A 15,695-nucleotide genomic window follows, 5' to 3' on the forward strand; every position below is an offset into this window, starting at 1 on the left:
GAGAATAGCATTAAATTGCAAGAGTGAAGATTTATATTAGATATTGGGAGAACATTTCTAACTCTGGAAAAGATGATCTAGCAAGGCTGTGGAATATTTGTCAATGGAAGTTTAAGTGCAAGTTAAACATTTTTGTGAGATGGTTTTGACAAGAATAATCCTGCCTTCAGCACAGAGTTGGACTAGAGGACCTCCTAAGGTCCCTTCCAGTCCTATTTTGCTAGGACTCTAAGTCCTGGCAAATTTTAGCTGGACTTCAAATCCTCACAGAAGGGTTCACATTATCTGACCTGTTTAAGGCATTGCAGGTACCAGGATAATGTTGTTTCTCAATCCTATTGTGGACAGGAGTATGCCTGGGTGACATTTTTTAGGCAAAACTTCTTTTGGTGAAAAATCAAAATCACACACACCAAAACATTTTGCAATGGTGTAAATTATGTCAACTTTTTCTGTATTCAGATTGCCAACAAACAGTTTTGCTCACCTATTTCTAGGAGGCTGGGAGACCCTATCTCCTGGGAGAAGAGAAAAGAAAGGTTGGAGAATATGACCACTATTACGATACCAGAAATAGGATTTACCTGAAAGAGCCTATGTCTTACCTCATGCTATCCTAGTTTCCTTAATTGGGTACTTAAGGAGTCAGCAGGCACAAAAATGGTTTCAACTCAGACCTGCCACAAATGGAGTGTTCAACTATTGACAGGATGGTGGGAGAGAGGACCAAAGGAGCATTGCTACGCATTATCAGCAGACTCCAGCTTGGTAGCTAGCAAAGTATTCTCCCTGCAGAACTGGAAAACCTGGGGACTTGATGGTTCCCAACAGTATTAGTCCACATAAAAAACATGCAGCTTTTCTTGTAAGAACTATGTCCTTGGGCACTTTTAAGAAGGTTGCACATAATAAAACAGTGGCAAATAATCACCATATTCCAATCTATGTATCATCTGCCATCCTCCATGACAGAATTTAACTGTATTCCGATGGACTGGTTTGGTAATGCTTCATTTTGTGCGTCTTAAAATATCACATTTAAATACAATACTATCTATACTATACGATACTATACTATATATAAGCCCTGATTCTTCACTCATTTATAGACATAAATAGCGCTATTAGATTCAGCTGAACTACTTGCGTGTATAACATTACTTACGAGTAAGTGTTTGGAAAATCATCATAGAGGATGATGGTATTGGGCCCCCTGCCAATCTCATCAGAGATGACAAACTGTATGTGGAAATGAAGCTTTCTGTGTATAAAAACTATATATGTGCGTGTTGTTTATTCTGGAAATTATTTCCGAAGACTTTTGTAAATGACCCATGAAAAGCATAAAAAAGAAGAAAATGTAGGAAAATGATGTAAGAAAAATGATTAAAAATAAATTAAGGCATCCATGTAGGTGTTTTCGTAGAGCCTGTGGCAGGTTGGTTTTTAAAAATTGATAGGAATTATTAAACAACGAAGAGTTTATTTCTTTTTTGTTTCTTATTTGCTGCAGTCTGTGCAAAACAGAGTGCTAGACTGTACAACAGTTTTTAATGCCCTTTCTTTTCTACAAATCCCACATTCTTTCTTACCCTGAAGAGAGTTGCATGTTCTTTTTCCTCTGAAGAACATTTTTTATTTTCCTGACAGGGCCTTTTGTGCAATTAGATAGAGAAGTCACGGCCAAAAAGAAAGAATAACATATTTAAAACCATACTAGAGTACAGAGAATAGGTAGTAAGTTGTTGAGTCTACTACTAGAAAAATGTTTGCGTTAAAATTGTGTTGTCATAAATCAATATCCACATTTAGCCTTAGCTATAAGCATCTTTGAACATTACACGATGCAAAGAGGAAAAATTAGGAATTAATTGTAGCTCTCCTAGAAGAGAGGAGGGGAGGCTAAAAGATGCAAAGCAAGCCAAACACAGTACAGACATGCATTGTGCGGCATCCTCACCCATCTCCAGCAGGCATTTGTCGTAAATCAGAATTGGGACGATCTGACATTCAATTCATGGGGGTTTCCTACACAGAGATTGCCAGTCATGCTGATTGGTGCCAAGTCTTGTGGTAATTTTGTGCTGTCAAAGTATCACACAGCTATCCAATTTATTGTAACTGTGCCCTGAGAAAAAATTAAGCCGAGGAGTGAAATACTGGCCCTACTTAAGTCCCTTCCATTGATTTCAGTAAAACCAGAATTTCACCCCAGGTGTCTAGAAGTGAACATCTAGTGTCATTTGCCTCAAAGAGGCATTCCTTTGCAATTATACTCTAACAGACCTAAGTGATTTTAAAAGGAATAATTTTGGGAAGCACAAAAGTAACAAAAAAATGGTAACTAGAGTAGAGACTGATGTCTGTACAGATCCTTTTCCTTAACCAAGGTTTCTTCTCTTTTCCCAACCTCGTCCATGCTGTAACTAACTATCTGGTTGGGATATTTTAATGTAATTATTGATTTACAATGCCTAACATTTCAGTTTACAAAGCATGTCTCGAAGGCAATCTAAATCAAAGCTATTAAACATAGTACAGAACAACTGAAAGGACTTCTCTGCTTTTCAGAAATGCAATAGATTTCTCCTCTGTTTTTGCTCACTTAGAGATTATCATTTTTCAAAATCCTATTCTTCCATGATCCCTGAGAAATGCAGCATCTTCTACAGCACAAATGCATTTAGTAGTTCATTAGGTCAGAGCCACTGGATTTATGGTATTTAAGATGCTTTTCCTACAGTGACCTCTGTTTGGAGCTCAGTTTGATTTTCAGCAGTGCTAGACTGGTTCCTGGAAATAATCCCTATCCACTGAGGCTTCATTTTAGGATCATAAGAAAGTAGGTCTGGAAGGGACCTCACCAGGTCATCTAGACTAGCCCCCTGCTCAAAGCAGAATCATCCCTGAAAGATCTAAACCATCCCAGCCAAGTGTCTGTCCAACCTGCTCTAGAAAATTGTCAGAGGTAGAAATTCCATCAGATGGAGACCCGTGTCAGTATATGATGTGGAAGAAGGGTCACAAGGAACACTCTCTTTCTCCTTGCCCAGCACCTGGGAAGTGGTCATTATACAACGTCTGGAACTGGTCACCTTAGATATGTTATTGAGGAGTATTTTTCCTCTCCCTCTAACCCTGTCTATCCCCATCTTTTTTTTTTTGCTTCTGTGTACAATCCAGCACATTGACCACACTATGAAAAACTTTTCTTTGCAAACCAGAATCTTCTATTTTGATTCATTTACCATATTTACTTGAATGTAAGATGGCTGTGATTATAGAACCCCTCCCAATAATTAGATTCAATATACAGAAAAATTATGTTTGATAACATTTCCCAGGTGTAGAATATACTTTTTTGGAGGTTTCTCTTGAATGTTTCCCCTTCCTACTGTTACAGCAAGCAAAATAAATCTGGGGGATCAGGTACTCCCTTTTGTCCTCTGCTCCCCCAAAATTCTTTCCCCACTCTTTACTGTCAGACCTTGCTCTCACTGAGCATGTGGAAGTGAGGAGCAAATTGAAAAAACTGGCCTTGAAATAAATAAGTTGTAATGATTTACATATAGTACACGCAGATTTAGTTCATCTACAATTGATGCATTTGAAACTGCTGCAAGTTTTAGCACAAGTACTCCATAAACACACTTTTAAGCAGCACTTGTGTACCTACTTATATACAGTAAAAAATATGCATGATGGTTCAAAGGGTTAGGCTGACCATATGGAAATCCTGGAACTCTGGGACATTTACAAGTTGGCAGGGGCAGGGCTGTATGCTAAGCACGTAGGAGTGCCTGCCTGCCCACCTGCAAGGCAGTCTGTGCCACTCCAACTCCTGGCCAGACTGTACCTGTATTTCTAGGATGCCCATTAGTAGTTTAGATTAGTAGTTCAAAGATATACAATGGCTTTTACTCCCCCCCCCATGCTGACTGGGGTGGGGGACTTATCTTGTATTTCAGTAAATGTGGCAATCAGATTTTCTGATCAATTGTATCCCACATATGAAAATAACAGCATGTAGTTTGACTTGCGCTAGTTTTGTTATGCTTCTTGCAATTCTTTGGTTCTTTCTCCCATTAAGTGATCAGTGTAAAATAAGATTATTTTTATGTTTGCAAAGCTGTTGAGAATCAAGACCAGATATTATTTTAATGGCACTGCAGAAAAAAAAAGTGTGGCAAATTTCTGGTCTTTGCACTGTACTAGGGGTTTAATTTATCTCTTACTTTACCCATTACCTCTTGATTATATTATATAACCTAGGAAAAGCAGGAATTTTTCTTACCATTAGCTAAAGCTTCCCATCCACAAACTGCTAAGCACAGTTATTTCCTGACATCAACTTTATATTTTGAATACAACAAACAAAAAAGTAGCAATGCCCATGCATTTTATGAATGATCAGCCAGCCATATGTAGACATAATTATGGATGCAGAGAAAACATTCAAGTGATGCTGATGTTGGAAATGAGCTCTAAATAGATTAGAAGGAAACACGGACCAAATACTTTTTTTAATCCTTAATCAGGAGACAGAATGATCCATGGATGGATCTAAGATTTTGAAAAAGGGAGAGGTACAGCTGATGTGGTGAAACTTCACATATAACATAACACATTTTTCTCCACTTACAGAGAAAGTAGAAGTTTTACTAAAATGCCAGGGGTCTAGCGCTTTATTATTCAGCTTAAGATCAAAGCAAAAACAAATATAACTTTACAGGAATGCATATTAATTTGAACAGATTATTTTAAAAAACACAACAAACAAGACAAAATAATCTAGAAAGTATTTTATTAGTCTTGTAGTCATAGTTTAATGTACATCTCTTATTCATATTTGTAAAACAAAATCTAGCCCTTTTGAGTGTCTTGACACTCCACTGTCAGTCATTTCCATACCTGAATTAATATTCATCTAAATTAATGTTACTGTACCTGAGTTAAGATTTTTAGCCAGAGCTAAGAACAATCTGCAAGGCTGTGAAACAGAAGATAGATATTACTAGGAATGGCTAAAAGAAAACAAAACTGCAGGAGAAAGAAACATCAAGCCCATTAGAAAAGAGAAAGGGTCATTAACACAGGTGGAGTAAAAAGAGATTAACAGGAATCAGGTTGACTATAATGAGCCATGGAGTCAATTAATTCCTTCAATAGAACAGAAATGTTGCTGCCCCTCTCAGATAGTTGGTTTTAATGTTTGCATAGATCAGGTATCAAGGGGGAAGCTGGGAGAGGGAGTACACATCCACTCCCCCTAGATCTGCCCCTGGACTAAGCTAACAACAGCCTTCCCTAAAAGGTCGTGGACTGCCATAAATGTCATCAATACCAAGCTCTTTAAACCTGAAATATCATGAGTATCAGAATAATGTTATTTTAGACACTACTACGATTACCAGGTTTGATGCACATTAGAGAATTCTGCTGCCACATCTTTTAAGACATTTACCTTATGCCACAGTTACACCAGTTGCACCCCTGAAATAGAAGCGACACTCAAGCCAAAACTATTAATATGGGCAAAGCAAAACATCTGTCTGGACTGAAATTTGGCACAGCATTTCATATTTTGGTTTGCTTGCTTTGAGCATTTAAAGACTCTGCTATAGTCAGGAATATTAAATAGAATTTTCAGAGAAGACATCAATTTAGATCAACTACATAATTGTAGCAATTATGTAAAGTATGCCTCTTTAAAAATAACTCTATGCATATGGATTTAATTAACAGACCCAACAACTTCTTTAGAGCCCCATTTGGAAAAGTGAATATGCAAGCAGAGTTATGGCCAGATCCTGAACTTTCAGGCATACACCAAGGAAAAGGGAAGGATCCTCTTTTCTGCCAAGCACAGCTACACTCGAATATGGCCGGGTTACTTCTTAGCACTTAAAAGCACATGGGCCAGGCCAGCAGCACAATCAGTATGTAGTATTTAGAGAAATATGCTCCTCCACAAATGCTGTGTAGCACATGCCTAGTGAAAATTTTCCACTCTTTCCCAGGCTCATCATGGTGGAGCTAATTTCATACATGCTATTGGCACTGCTTTGCCAGAGAAAGAAGAAATAAACCCACCAACCAATACCTTACAAGTCATCTTTGCACTCTGAAGGTGCAATTTCCACACATATAGACATACCCAACTTGACTTTAATCTCCCGAGCCAGCGTACTGAAAGTAATAAAGCTGTCACAGCACAGTCCACACAAGCCTCCCAGAGTCCTGAGTACCTGTTTGACAGCTGAAACTTCTGCTGCTACAGCCTCCTTGATACGGGTGTTCCCTTGGGTACATCTGCACAAGCTGAACTCATGCTTCCAGGTGCACTGTAGGTGTAGCCCAAGTCCTTCTATGGGCATTAAAAAAAGCAGTGGTGCCTAAGACCAAACCTAAAGGAAAGGGGAAGCCAGAAACATGTAAAACGTGTATGGCAGAGAAAAGTTAATATAGCTGTACAAAATAGTGGCAAATGATTTCAGATCAAAAGTAAATTTATTTATTGGTTGTACTCATTACTTCAGTATCTGAATACTTTACAAGCCAATTAAGCTATATAATGGTTTCAGGTAACTTGAATTTATATTTGTATTCCTTTAGGCCCCGACAGATGTTAAATTAAAGGTGTGATGGGGTCTGAGGCAGGACTCCAACAATCACACTTCCTGTCATGCCAAACATGCACAGCAGGAGGCGTGCTTGTGGGATGCAGCATCAGATCCCATCACGCCATATTGCGGGTGCAGGGGGAGCTGAGTGAGGCTGACCCAATCAGCTGACCAGGGCTTCCAGCTGGGAGCACACAGGGAAATCCTTGACTCTGATGCACTCCCCAGCTGGGAGCCCTAGCAGAGCTCCCGGGTACTCTCCTGAAACTGGGAACTGCAATCAGCCGACCGGCACTCTCAGCCTTCAGAGCACACAGAGTCTTGAAAGGCTCCAGAGGCAGGGAGCGCTGGCCATAGGGTCAATTAAAAGTGTGATAGGAACCAGCCAACAAGTTATTACACATATTTTATGTGATAACTTTGTGGCTTATTCCTAATTTTATCACACCATTAATTGAATGAACGTGTGACCAGGTCACTAAAGATACGATTAACCAGCCTTGGCTACATGACCCCCTAAGTCATCTTCCTCCTTGCCTTCTCCTCTCCCCACTATACAGCACACTTATAACTTTGGTTCCCATCTCAAAGTTCCTAACATAATTAATCTTAGGAATTAATCTTTCATAATGTTATTTTTCAGTGTAAATAATTGCATTGGTTTCTAGAAAGATGTATGATCATAAGTGGCTGAAGAGGTGATGCACCAAACAGAGAACAGAGAAAGATGGATGGTACAAGACTTTAACAGTCTTTGTTAAATTTTAGTCCATGCTACCAAAACTTCAGAACGCTAATGCTCAACTGCGTACATGCTCAACAGACAAAAACTCTCTCTCTCAAGAGCATAACATCCATTTTTGTCTCATCTGCCTTAAATAAAAAGCACATAAAAATACCAAATCTAAAACTTTTCTGTAACAAGCATTAGAAAGCAAATTACATTAGGATATGAGTTCAAATTGATTCTTTATCTTTAGAGCACATTCCCATTTTTTCCTCCTCCAACTAACATTAATAATAAATGTTAGTTGGAGGACAGTCTTAGCATTAAATACTCTGGCTTTTGTCATTTTAAGTCAAACTCTTAGCAGTGATTAAACATAGAGGTTGAATTTAATACAACAATAAACTCTTTCATTGAGTCAAGAATTTGAATGAGTCCTTATTTTTCTTAGAGATAAAATGCGTCTGTAAAATCAAATGTGACCTAACATTTAACAGACCTGATAATACATACTTGTTTTTGGATTCTCAGGCCATTTTCCAACTGCTTTTTAAAATCATGTCTGTAGTACAAGTGAGTGCATCCTTTTATTTATGGGAGTTTCTGGCAAATGTAAGGGAGCAATATTTTCTGAATCTCATTGCATGTATAAGTAATAATCACTGAGTATACAAGCAGAAATGTCTGTAGTTATAATAGATTCATTTTCATTTTTATTTTATAATTGGTATTTTGGTGGTAGTCAGGGGCCACAATCATAGGTACAACTTTGTACAAATGTAGCAAAAAAGCCCAACATTTTTGCTCTAAGAACCAGATATGCTAACTTAAAATTTAGCCTATGGCTTAACATAAAGTTATAGTTACACAGGAAAGGCCAAAATTTCTGTTAAAAAAAATGTTTGAAAAATATAAACCAGATTTTGTGATTATTTTTCCCCAATTCCTGAAGTGTACTCACTTTACAATGTTTGAAAAACACCAACTTTTATTGTTTCTCCCAAATTTCTGAATTAGTATTTGTCCTGATTTTTAAAATAAAAAGTATTAAAGTATACTGAAATGTTGTGTACCAAAAATCTGATCTGTATTAAAAAATATGGTCATGTTGATAGTATATTTTTTAAAAATAAGGAAACATTAGAAAGGCCAATTAAAAGGCCATTAACACTCTGGAGACTCAAAGATGAAAAAGGCCTGGAGATATGTTTGAGAATTTAGTATCTGGTGAGCAAAAATTAAACAATAGAAACAATTTTATATTTGTAAAGTAGTAACTATGATCACCTAATGTAAATATATATTCCTGGAAAAAAGAAAAAGTGATACCGTTTCCCTTAAAAAGCTTATTTCCATCAAGGCAATGTTCTATTGTTGTTACTTTAATTCCCCAGATTTTAAGAACAGAATTTTGTGTTTTTAGCAGTACTTGCTGCAGAACATTTCTTGCTTTGATAGTCAGTTACATCACTTGTGCGCTGCTTTGTTGGGAGGATATGAGTTTGTAACAAAAAAACAGAACCTGGGACTGAAGGAAGCAGAAAGAAGATGTGTACACAGAAACCAAACAGCAGCCCTTGCATATTTGTTTTCAGGCCTGCCTGAAAGATCAGTGTAACCTTAAGGGAGCAGAAGAGACTTCAAAAGAATTCTTTAAAAAAATTAAATAAGAATTGAGGGTATTTTATTTAAAGCTTTTTCATTCAACATTTATTTTTTTAATTAACCTGTTATAAAAAACTCTTCTTAATAACACTGTCTCAAACCTTAAAAGGAACTGTTTTTCATATCTTAAAAGCAGTAACCCTAAATAAAAATGGGGATTTTCAAAAATACAAATGGTCATTAGCGGAGCTGGTCAAAAAAATATCAGATGCCATGTTTTTTCCATCAGAATAAGTCAAATCTTTCAAATAAAAACGTTCTGTAAGAACATATAAAATTTGACATTTCAAACACAATACATGTATGTAAGTTCTTCCCAGAATTCAAACATCTTTCAATGTTGCTTTGAACAAATGATTTTCATATATATATGTAATTTGTATATGCTTTTATACTATGAAAGCCAAAGCCTACCTTAACAACTGAAAAGTGATTTGAGGACCGGTGCATGGGCCTGGCAAATAGGTAGGCTGTAGGCCATATGTGGGTCCTTGCATTTAACTATCCCTACTAAATCGCACTTCTACCTAAAGCCATGGCCTTATCTCTACCACAGCCCCACACTGGATCCCATGTGGGCCCACAATCCAATATACAATCCCATGTGCCTCACAATCCACCTATACTCTATACCCTGCAGTCAGTCTCCACCTAACCACATTCACAAGTCCTACCGCCTACTGCCATGCCCCAGCCACCCTGACCCAGCTCCATGGTCTGACCAGCCTACTACCACCAGGTTCCTCTTCCCAGGCATAGTACAGAGATTGAACTGGCTTTGTATGTTCCTCAGTTCCTAATTAACCTGCTCACAGCCTACTAAGGTGGTTATTTCTGGTCTTCATGTCTCAAGGAAAATGCTGCTTGGTGCCATGGGACTGTTTGAAAGAATCAAATGATGCCTTACTACCTCTCGTCCCCTTCCTGAACACTATGTCCACCCTTGTGTCCCACTGCAGTACCTCTAAAGTCCACCAGTTACCACTGTTCTACACACTTATCTGATTTATTAAAGTTTGTCTAAGAACATTAGTATTTTATTACAGGCTAAGTCATGAGAAGTTTCAGCTGAATTTTTCTAATTTAAATGATCTTGCTGAACTAAAACCATCTCACAAGGCAATACAATTCTGTCAGTCTTTGCTTATGAAGAAAAGGTGTGCCTCAATAAGTATACTGACATTAATAATTAAGGTAATACAATTAGCAACAATAGTATCTTAAAGTATGCACTTAATATTTTCCCTTTGTTTCTCATACAGGCACATTACAGGCAAGTTTCCTGACTACCCTGATGAAGAGGATGGAGGTTCAATTGTTATTTTTTCTCAGAAAACCCCAGAACAGGTATCAGTCTCTTTCTCTCCTGAAAAAAGGACAGAATGCATTGTGGTTGAAATCAGAGAGAAACAGAAGCTTCTGTTACTATCCAAATGTGATTTTATAACATGCTCTCCATTCAAGAAGCTTATGATTAAAAAATTTATTGGGATTGCAATGACTTCAGTTGTATAAGCAAGCAAATAAGCTTCATGTGTTTCATTATTCACTTACTGTAAACAGAAATTTGTTCCCGTTCAATACAGATAGCTAATAAGCCCCATTTGAAAGATGTGTCAGGTATGACAACTGCAGACTGATAAACTTGTGTAAGGGACATATGAGCACAGTTGTCTTATAAGAGTTTTATGCATTTAACTGAATCTGTTCAGTTAGAGTGATGTACACAGGTTTCAGCTAGTTTAACCCCAGTTTAAAACAGTTTGGTTTGTATCAGTAAATTACACAATTAAGCTAAAACAGCGGTACTCAAGCTTTTGGCCCTGCAGGCCAAATGACTGGCATGGGGCCAGTCCAAGGGCCAGATTGAACTCCGTGTGCCAGGATTGGACCCTGTGAGGACTTAGGTAGCCCCCATGGGCCAGGATTGGGGCCCCGGGTTCAGTTCCTGCCCTCTCCCTGCCCTGAGCTCTGGGATTGGGCCCTGGGCACTTTCCCCTCCCATCCCTGTATGTCAGGATTGGGCCCTGGGCCTGGCACTGCCTTGCCCCCACCCAACCCTGGATACTGGGATTGAGCACCCAATCCAGCATGCAAAGCCTGGGGCTCCCCACAGGTACAGAGATTTAGCAGCAAAGACAACGCTCCCACCCTGCCGAATGTCTGGACCCACAGGGAACCCCATGGGCTGGATGACAATGCTAGAGGCCAGAACAGGTCCGCGGGCCAGGGTTTGAGTACCCCTGAGCTAAACTATTTTAATATGGAGTAAACTGGAGTGTTTTTACATTGGAGATTTGTAATAGTCTAAACATATTGGCTTTTAAATATCTATTTAGTTAAACCAGAGAAATGTTTCTAATAGAGGCCAGGATTAAGGGGCTTTAATGTACTGCCAAGAGGGCCATAAAGAAGTGAGAGACAGCACAAGTAAAAGTGAGAGATCTTTATATAATTTACACCTTTTTGCAACCCCTGTTAGTTGTTTTTCCTGTCAAAACCCTCTTTTGGTCCCCCTAACTAATAAAAGATGTTTGTAATCTCTTTCCTTGTTCACCACGATGTCAAATGGAGAATATCATTAAGCCCAGTTGGAGGAGTAAAGGCAAAGGTTGGCACTCAGAACCATTTTCTCCATCAACAGTGATGTTAGCAGGATGATAAATCTGTTGGGAGGGAATTACTAGGAAACCCAGTACGAGTACACAGATTCTGACCTACCAAGTAAACCAGTGGTGACTATTAGTGGGTTAGGGGAAAACCCACTGGCCTCTGTAATTATTACAATAAAGTTTCCCAGTTGCTAAAGAAAATTGTATGCATTACCTGCCTGCAACTGATTATCTTATTTAATGAAAATATAATAAACCATTCTTTTGTATTTAATAGTTTTCTAGAAAACTGCAGGGAAGGGCCTGGGGTATGTCAGCAGTATCTTTGCAGTTTTGACCACAAATAACCTAGCATAAGGCAGACCGCTGTAAAAGCCAGTTACTTTGCTTAGAATAAGAAAATAATCACATGAAGACCCTCTATGCCTCCCTACAAATGAACTTGGGGTATACTCCTGCTTTAGCTACTGATCAAGTTCACAGTTTGCTAGGGTCAGCCTGCCACCCTCTGCATCTAAGCGTCTCTATTGTACTGTTGCAGACAGAATGACCAACCAGTCTGTTAAGTTTTTCAGATTTAAAGTAGAAACATATGCTGGAGTCAAGAGGGCTTTGTTGCCTGTTCTAAGCAGCAGGAGAGCTGCCCAGCAGGTATTGCTTATTACTAGAGAAGGCTTCAGGGGACGCAAGGATAATTAGACCTGCCAACAACAAGAATAAACAAAATTTACAAATAGATTATGAAGAGAAATGGTACTAAAGCAAGACCTACTTTTGTAGTAAATGCTGGAAATAGTTTTTCCCTCCAGCTTTCTGATTCATATCTCATTTATTTTGATGTTTCTTGGGCATCTGCTTCCTCTTTGCATTGTAAATACAGGAAGTGGAAAGCCAGAAAAACAGTTTGAAAGATTGTTTTACTGCCTACTTTATCCCTGCACAAAGAAAAAATACCTAGAACTTAAATATACCTAGTTCTACTGGCAAACTTATGGTGGGAACTATTTGATTTAGAGATATTTCTGGCTTCTTTTTCTCCAGTGTAACTGAGATCAAAATCTGTCCCATAGTCTCCCAGATAGATTAAATTTATTATATACAGAGGGTACTACAATATGTTAATGAATTTGCTACGTGAATGTCAAACACATAAATAAGATATCCTTTTCTCACCTGACTCAGTCTGCATATTGGGTACATCTGAAGGCAACTGTTTTCATTCAACTTTCAGGTACTAGTAGAAATCCTGGCTCCGCTTAATTAATATGAGTTTCACCAGTAAACTTCAGTGGGGTCAGTTTTTCATCTCTTGAATGTATTACTTTCTGTGAATGGGTTTGTTACTCTCAAGTTAAGCACCATGAAAAATCAAGATAGAAATGTATTTAAAGTGAACTTTTTATAAGACTTAGGTAAAGGCACATTGGGAAACATAAAAGAAAAATAATCATTTCACAAACCATTACTGCATTACTATACATTTTTTATTTCTCTATCCCTTGACAACTATGACCTTGTTTGACTTTATAATGAAACTTGGCCTTCTGCACAAAAATAAACTTTCAGGCTTTTGGCCTAATTTTTACAGCTATTTCACAATGGTGAAATAGTCAAAATAAATAAATAAATAAATAAAGAGTTTTCCAAAGATGTCCCAATAGGATTTTTTTCTGCCTACTGATTTAGGGGGGCTTTTTGGGCTATCTTGGCTGAGAAAAGGTTTTTCTCTATTTCTTCATAGACCCTTCAGGGGATAAGATTTTGGTGAGACAATGTAATCTTACTGCATCTGGTTCAGATTTCTATCCCAAATGTCTTTTAGAGTCTTCTGTGAAGATAATCATTATGTGTGACATTTTTTGGCTTTGTTTTTATTCTACTGCCAAAAAGAACAGTTTGTTTCTCCAATTAATTCTTTTTCATTTTTAAATCAATTCATCATCAAAGTTGCAATCTAAAAAAAAGTCATATTATTCCTACAATTACTTCTAATATTCAGTAGCTTATCAAACAAAACTCCATTTACTGGGATTTGGCTTGCAGATTAAATTTGTGGGGGGATTAGGAAGTTAATTCTGAACTGCTGTAATTTCCATTTTGTAACCTGCTGGCAGTAAGAGGAAGAGGAGAGAATATATGTACTAGATATTGCACAAACGCATGTGCCTGCTCACAACTGAGTGAGCTGTTCAGCGCCATAATACAAATTATCATCATTATTATTATTAATCACCATGAAACAAGAGTAATCTATTCACAGTGTCAGTTTGCACAATTATAAACAGCAGTGCTTTAGATATGCCCATTATGCCTATGACAGACTCCAATTTGTAGAGTTTCATATCTTGAACTGCATTTTTTATACATTAATACAGTCATTCTGAACATTCATCAGCATTCTTCACATGTAACTTAATCACTTTTTAAACTGGAATACCTAAGAAAGTGAATGATTGACTTGACAGCTTTGGTAGAGAAATAGCTTCCCACGTACAGCTTTGAGAACATAAGTGCTATACTGGGCCAGACCATTGGTCCATTTAGCCTATATCGTGTTTTGGACAGTGGTGGAAATGGATTTATACAGGGAGAGAACATTCACTGTTTGGTCAGGGGGAGAAGAGGAATCAAGTTCCACTTTGGAGCCAATCTAGCAGAGAGAGGCTGCCAGTCCACCTGTGTGTCCTCTAGCCCCACCCACAAGGTAGGCTGCTTTAATTAAAACACTACTACATCTCATGTATCAGCATCCCCTCACTTAAAAATAGTGGTGGGGGCACTTGAACTAAAGCTCATTGAATGCATGGGAACACTGATACATGAGATACAGGAGGCTGCTGGGAGCATGATAATTGCCACACTCCAGCAGACTCAATTAATTGAGCCTGCTCCAACGCACTGGAATTCCAGTGCATTGGAGCAGCCTATGCGCTCACGTATAGGTGCCCTTAGATACCATGAAAAATTGACACAGCCATTGCCTTAAAAGAAATATCCAATGTATAAGTTAATTTAAGCAACAAATGAGAACTGTCAGGATGCTGCAAGCTAGATGGTCCAGTGATTTGGTATTAACCATGGATTGAGGGTTTCGTTCCTTGATTTAATGCTTCCCATGTGACCTGGGAAAAAATCACTTAATTCTCTGCCTCACTTCCTCATTTGAAGGGTGTGTGATGCACCAATACACTGGTAAAGGAGAGTTATATAAGTATCTAAGATAGAGGGAACCAACACATGTTCTAAATTAGTACCTAAAAATTGAACCTTATTCTATCTTGCTGGTAAGGAAAGAAAGGAATATGCACTCCTACGCTCCTTACTAGCACAAAAAAAGGGTGAAGCCTTCTTAGCCTCTTACTGAGAATATGACCATATCCCATCTGTTTGCTTACCTAATGATTTTGGATAGGTCCAGAAATTGGTGAGCAGGACTGAACTTAGAGAGTTGATATTCAGGACAAGGCTATTTAACATTTAAGAGTCAAAAGAGAATATAATGCTCCCTGCTAAAATGGACTGGCTCTATGTTTATTATTTCTGTTCTAAATGAATTTTAAAACCTATTTTGCAAATATATTTAGGCCCATAAAGAAACCAGTAGTCACCTAATGGGACTCAAAAGTGCTTTGGCATATTGGGTATCCTACTCCTATTGAAAGAATTACCTTTTCTGTCACGTTTTCTTGAGAGGAGAGGCTACAAATTTGATGTTTCTCTGGGATCCCTAGTTGTAACATCCATTTGTTTTACTTTCACACTTCCTTTTGGAGACTGATTAGAACATTTCCTTGTAGCCAAAGGTGAAATCACTATGGATCAGAGGGTGTTACTCATCAGCAGGCGTCCTGGTTTTCTCTGGTTAAGAACCCAAAATCCATCATAAAAATTAAAGGCCCCCCACAGCCCTTCCCAGTGCTGCTGGTGCCCTGCACTCCTCCACACAGTTTCAACAGCCCTCCTGATGCCCCTCGCAACAGCCCCCCAGACCAGACCCACAGACACTGACACCCACCCCAGCAGGTAAAGTGTGTGTGTGGGGAAGGGGTGGGGCGGGGCTGAGGAAAG

The 15,695-nt window shown here is 38.4% G+C and overlaps 1 protein-coding gene and 1 long non-coding RNA gene across 5 annotated transcripts in view; one reads left to right on the plus strand and one right to left on the minus strand.

Annotated features, from left to right (window-relative positions):
• IQCA1 (IQ motif containing with AAA domain 1) overlaps nucleotides 1–15,695 on the plus strand; it is a 228,767-nt gene that overhangs the window by 99,315 nt on the left and 113,757 nt on the right. The window contains exon 7 of the mRNA XM_019523351.1: nucleotides 10,278–10,362. Coding sequence (XP_019378896.1) covers nucleotides 10,278–10,362 — 85 coding nt within the window. The remainder of the gene's footprint in view (nucleotides 1–10,277; nucleotides 10,363–15,695) is intronic.
• The window catches only part of LOC109301949, a 98,555-nt gene that overhangs the window by 69,188 nt on the left and 13,672 nt on the right, over nucleotides 1–15,695 (minus strand). For 2 of the 4 annotated variants that reach the window (XR_002098669.1, XR_002098666.1), the window contains exon 1: nucleotides 6,249–6,661. This is a non-coding gene — a long non-coding RNA (uncharacterized LOC109301949). Of the gene's footprint in view, nucleotides 1–6,248; nucleotides 6,664–15,695 lie in introns of those variants that run through there. The other 2 variants (XR_002098667.1, XR_002098668.1) reach the window with 2 other exon arrangements.

This window comes from Gavialis gangeticus, unplaced genomic scaffold (genome assembly GCF_001723915.1).
Source record: "Gavialis gangeticus isolate Ggan-Ray unplaced genomic scaffold, GavGan_comp1, whole genome shotgun sequence".
Lineage (NCBI taxonomy): Eukaryota > Metazoa > Chordata > Crocodylia > Gavialidae > Gavialis > Gavialis gangeticus.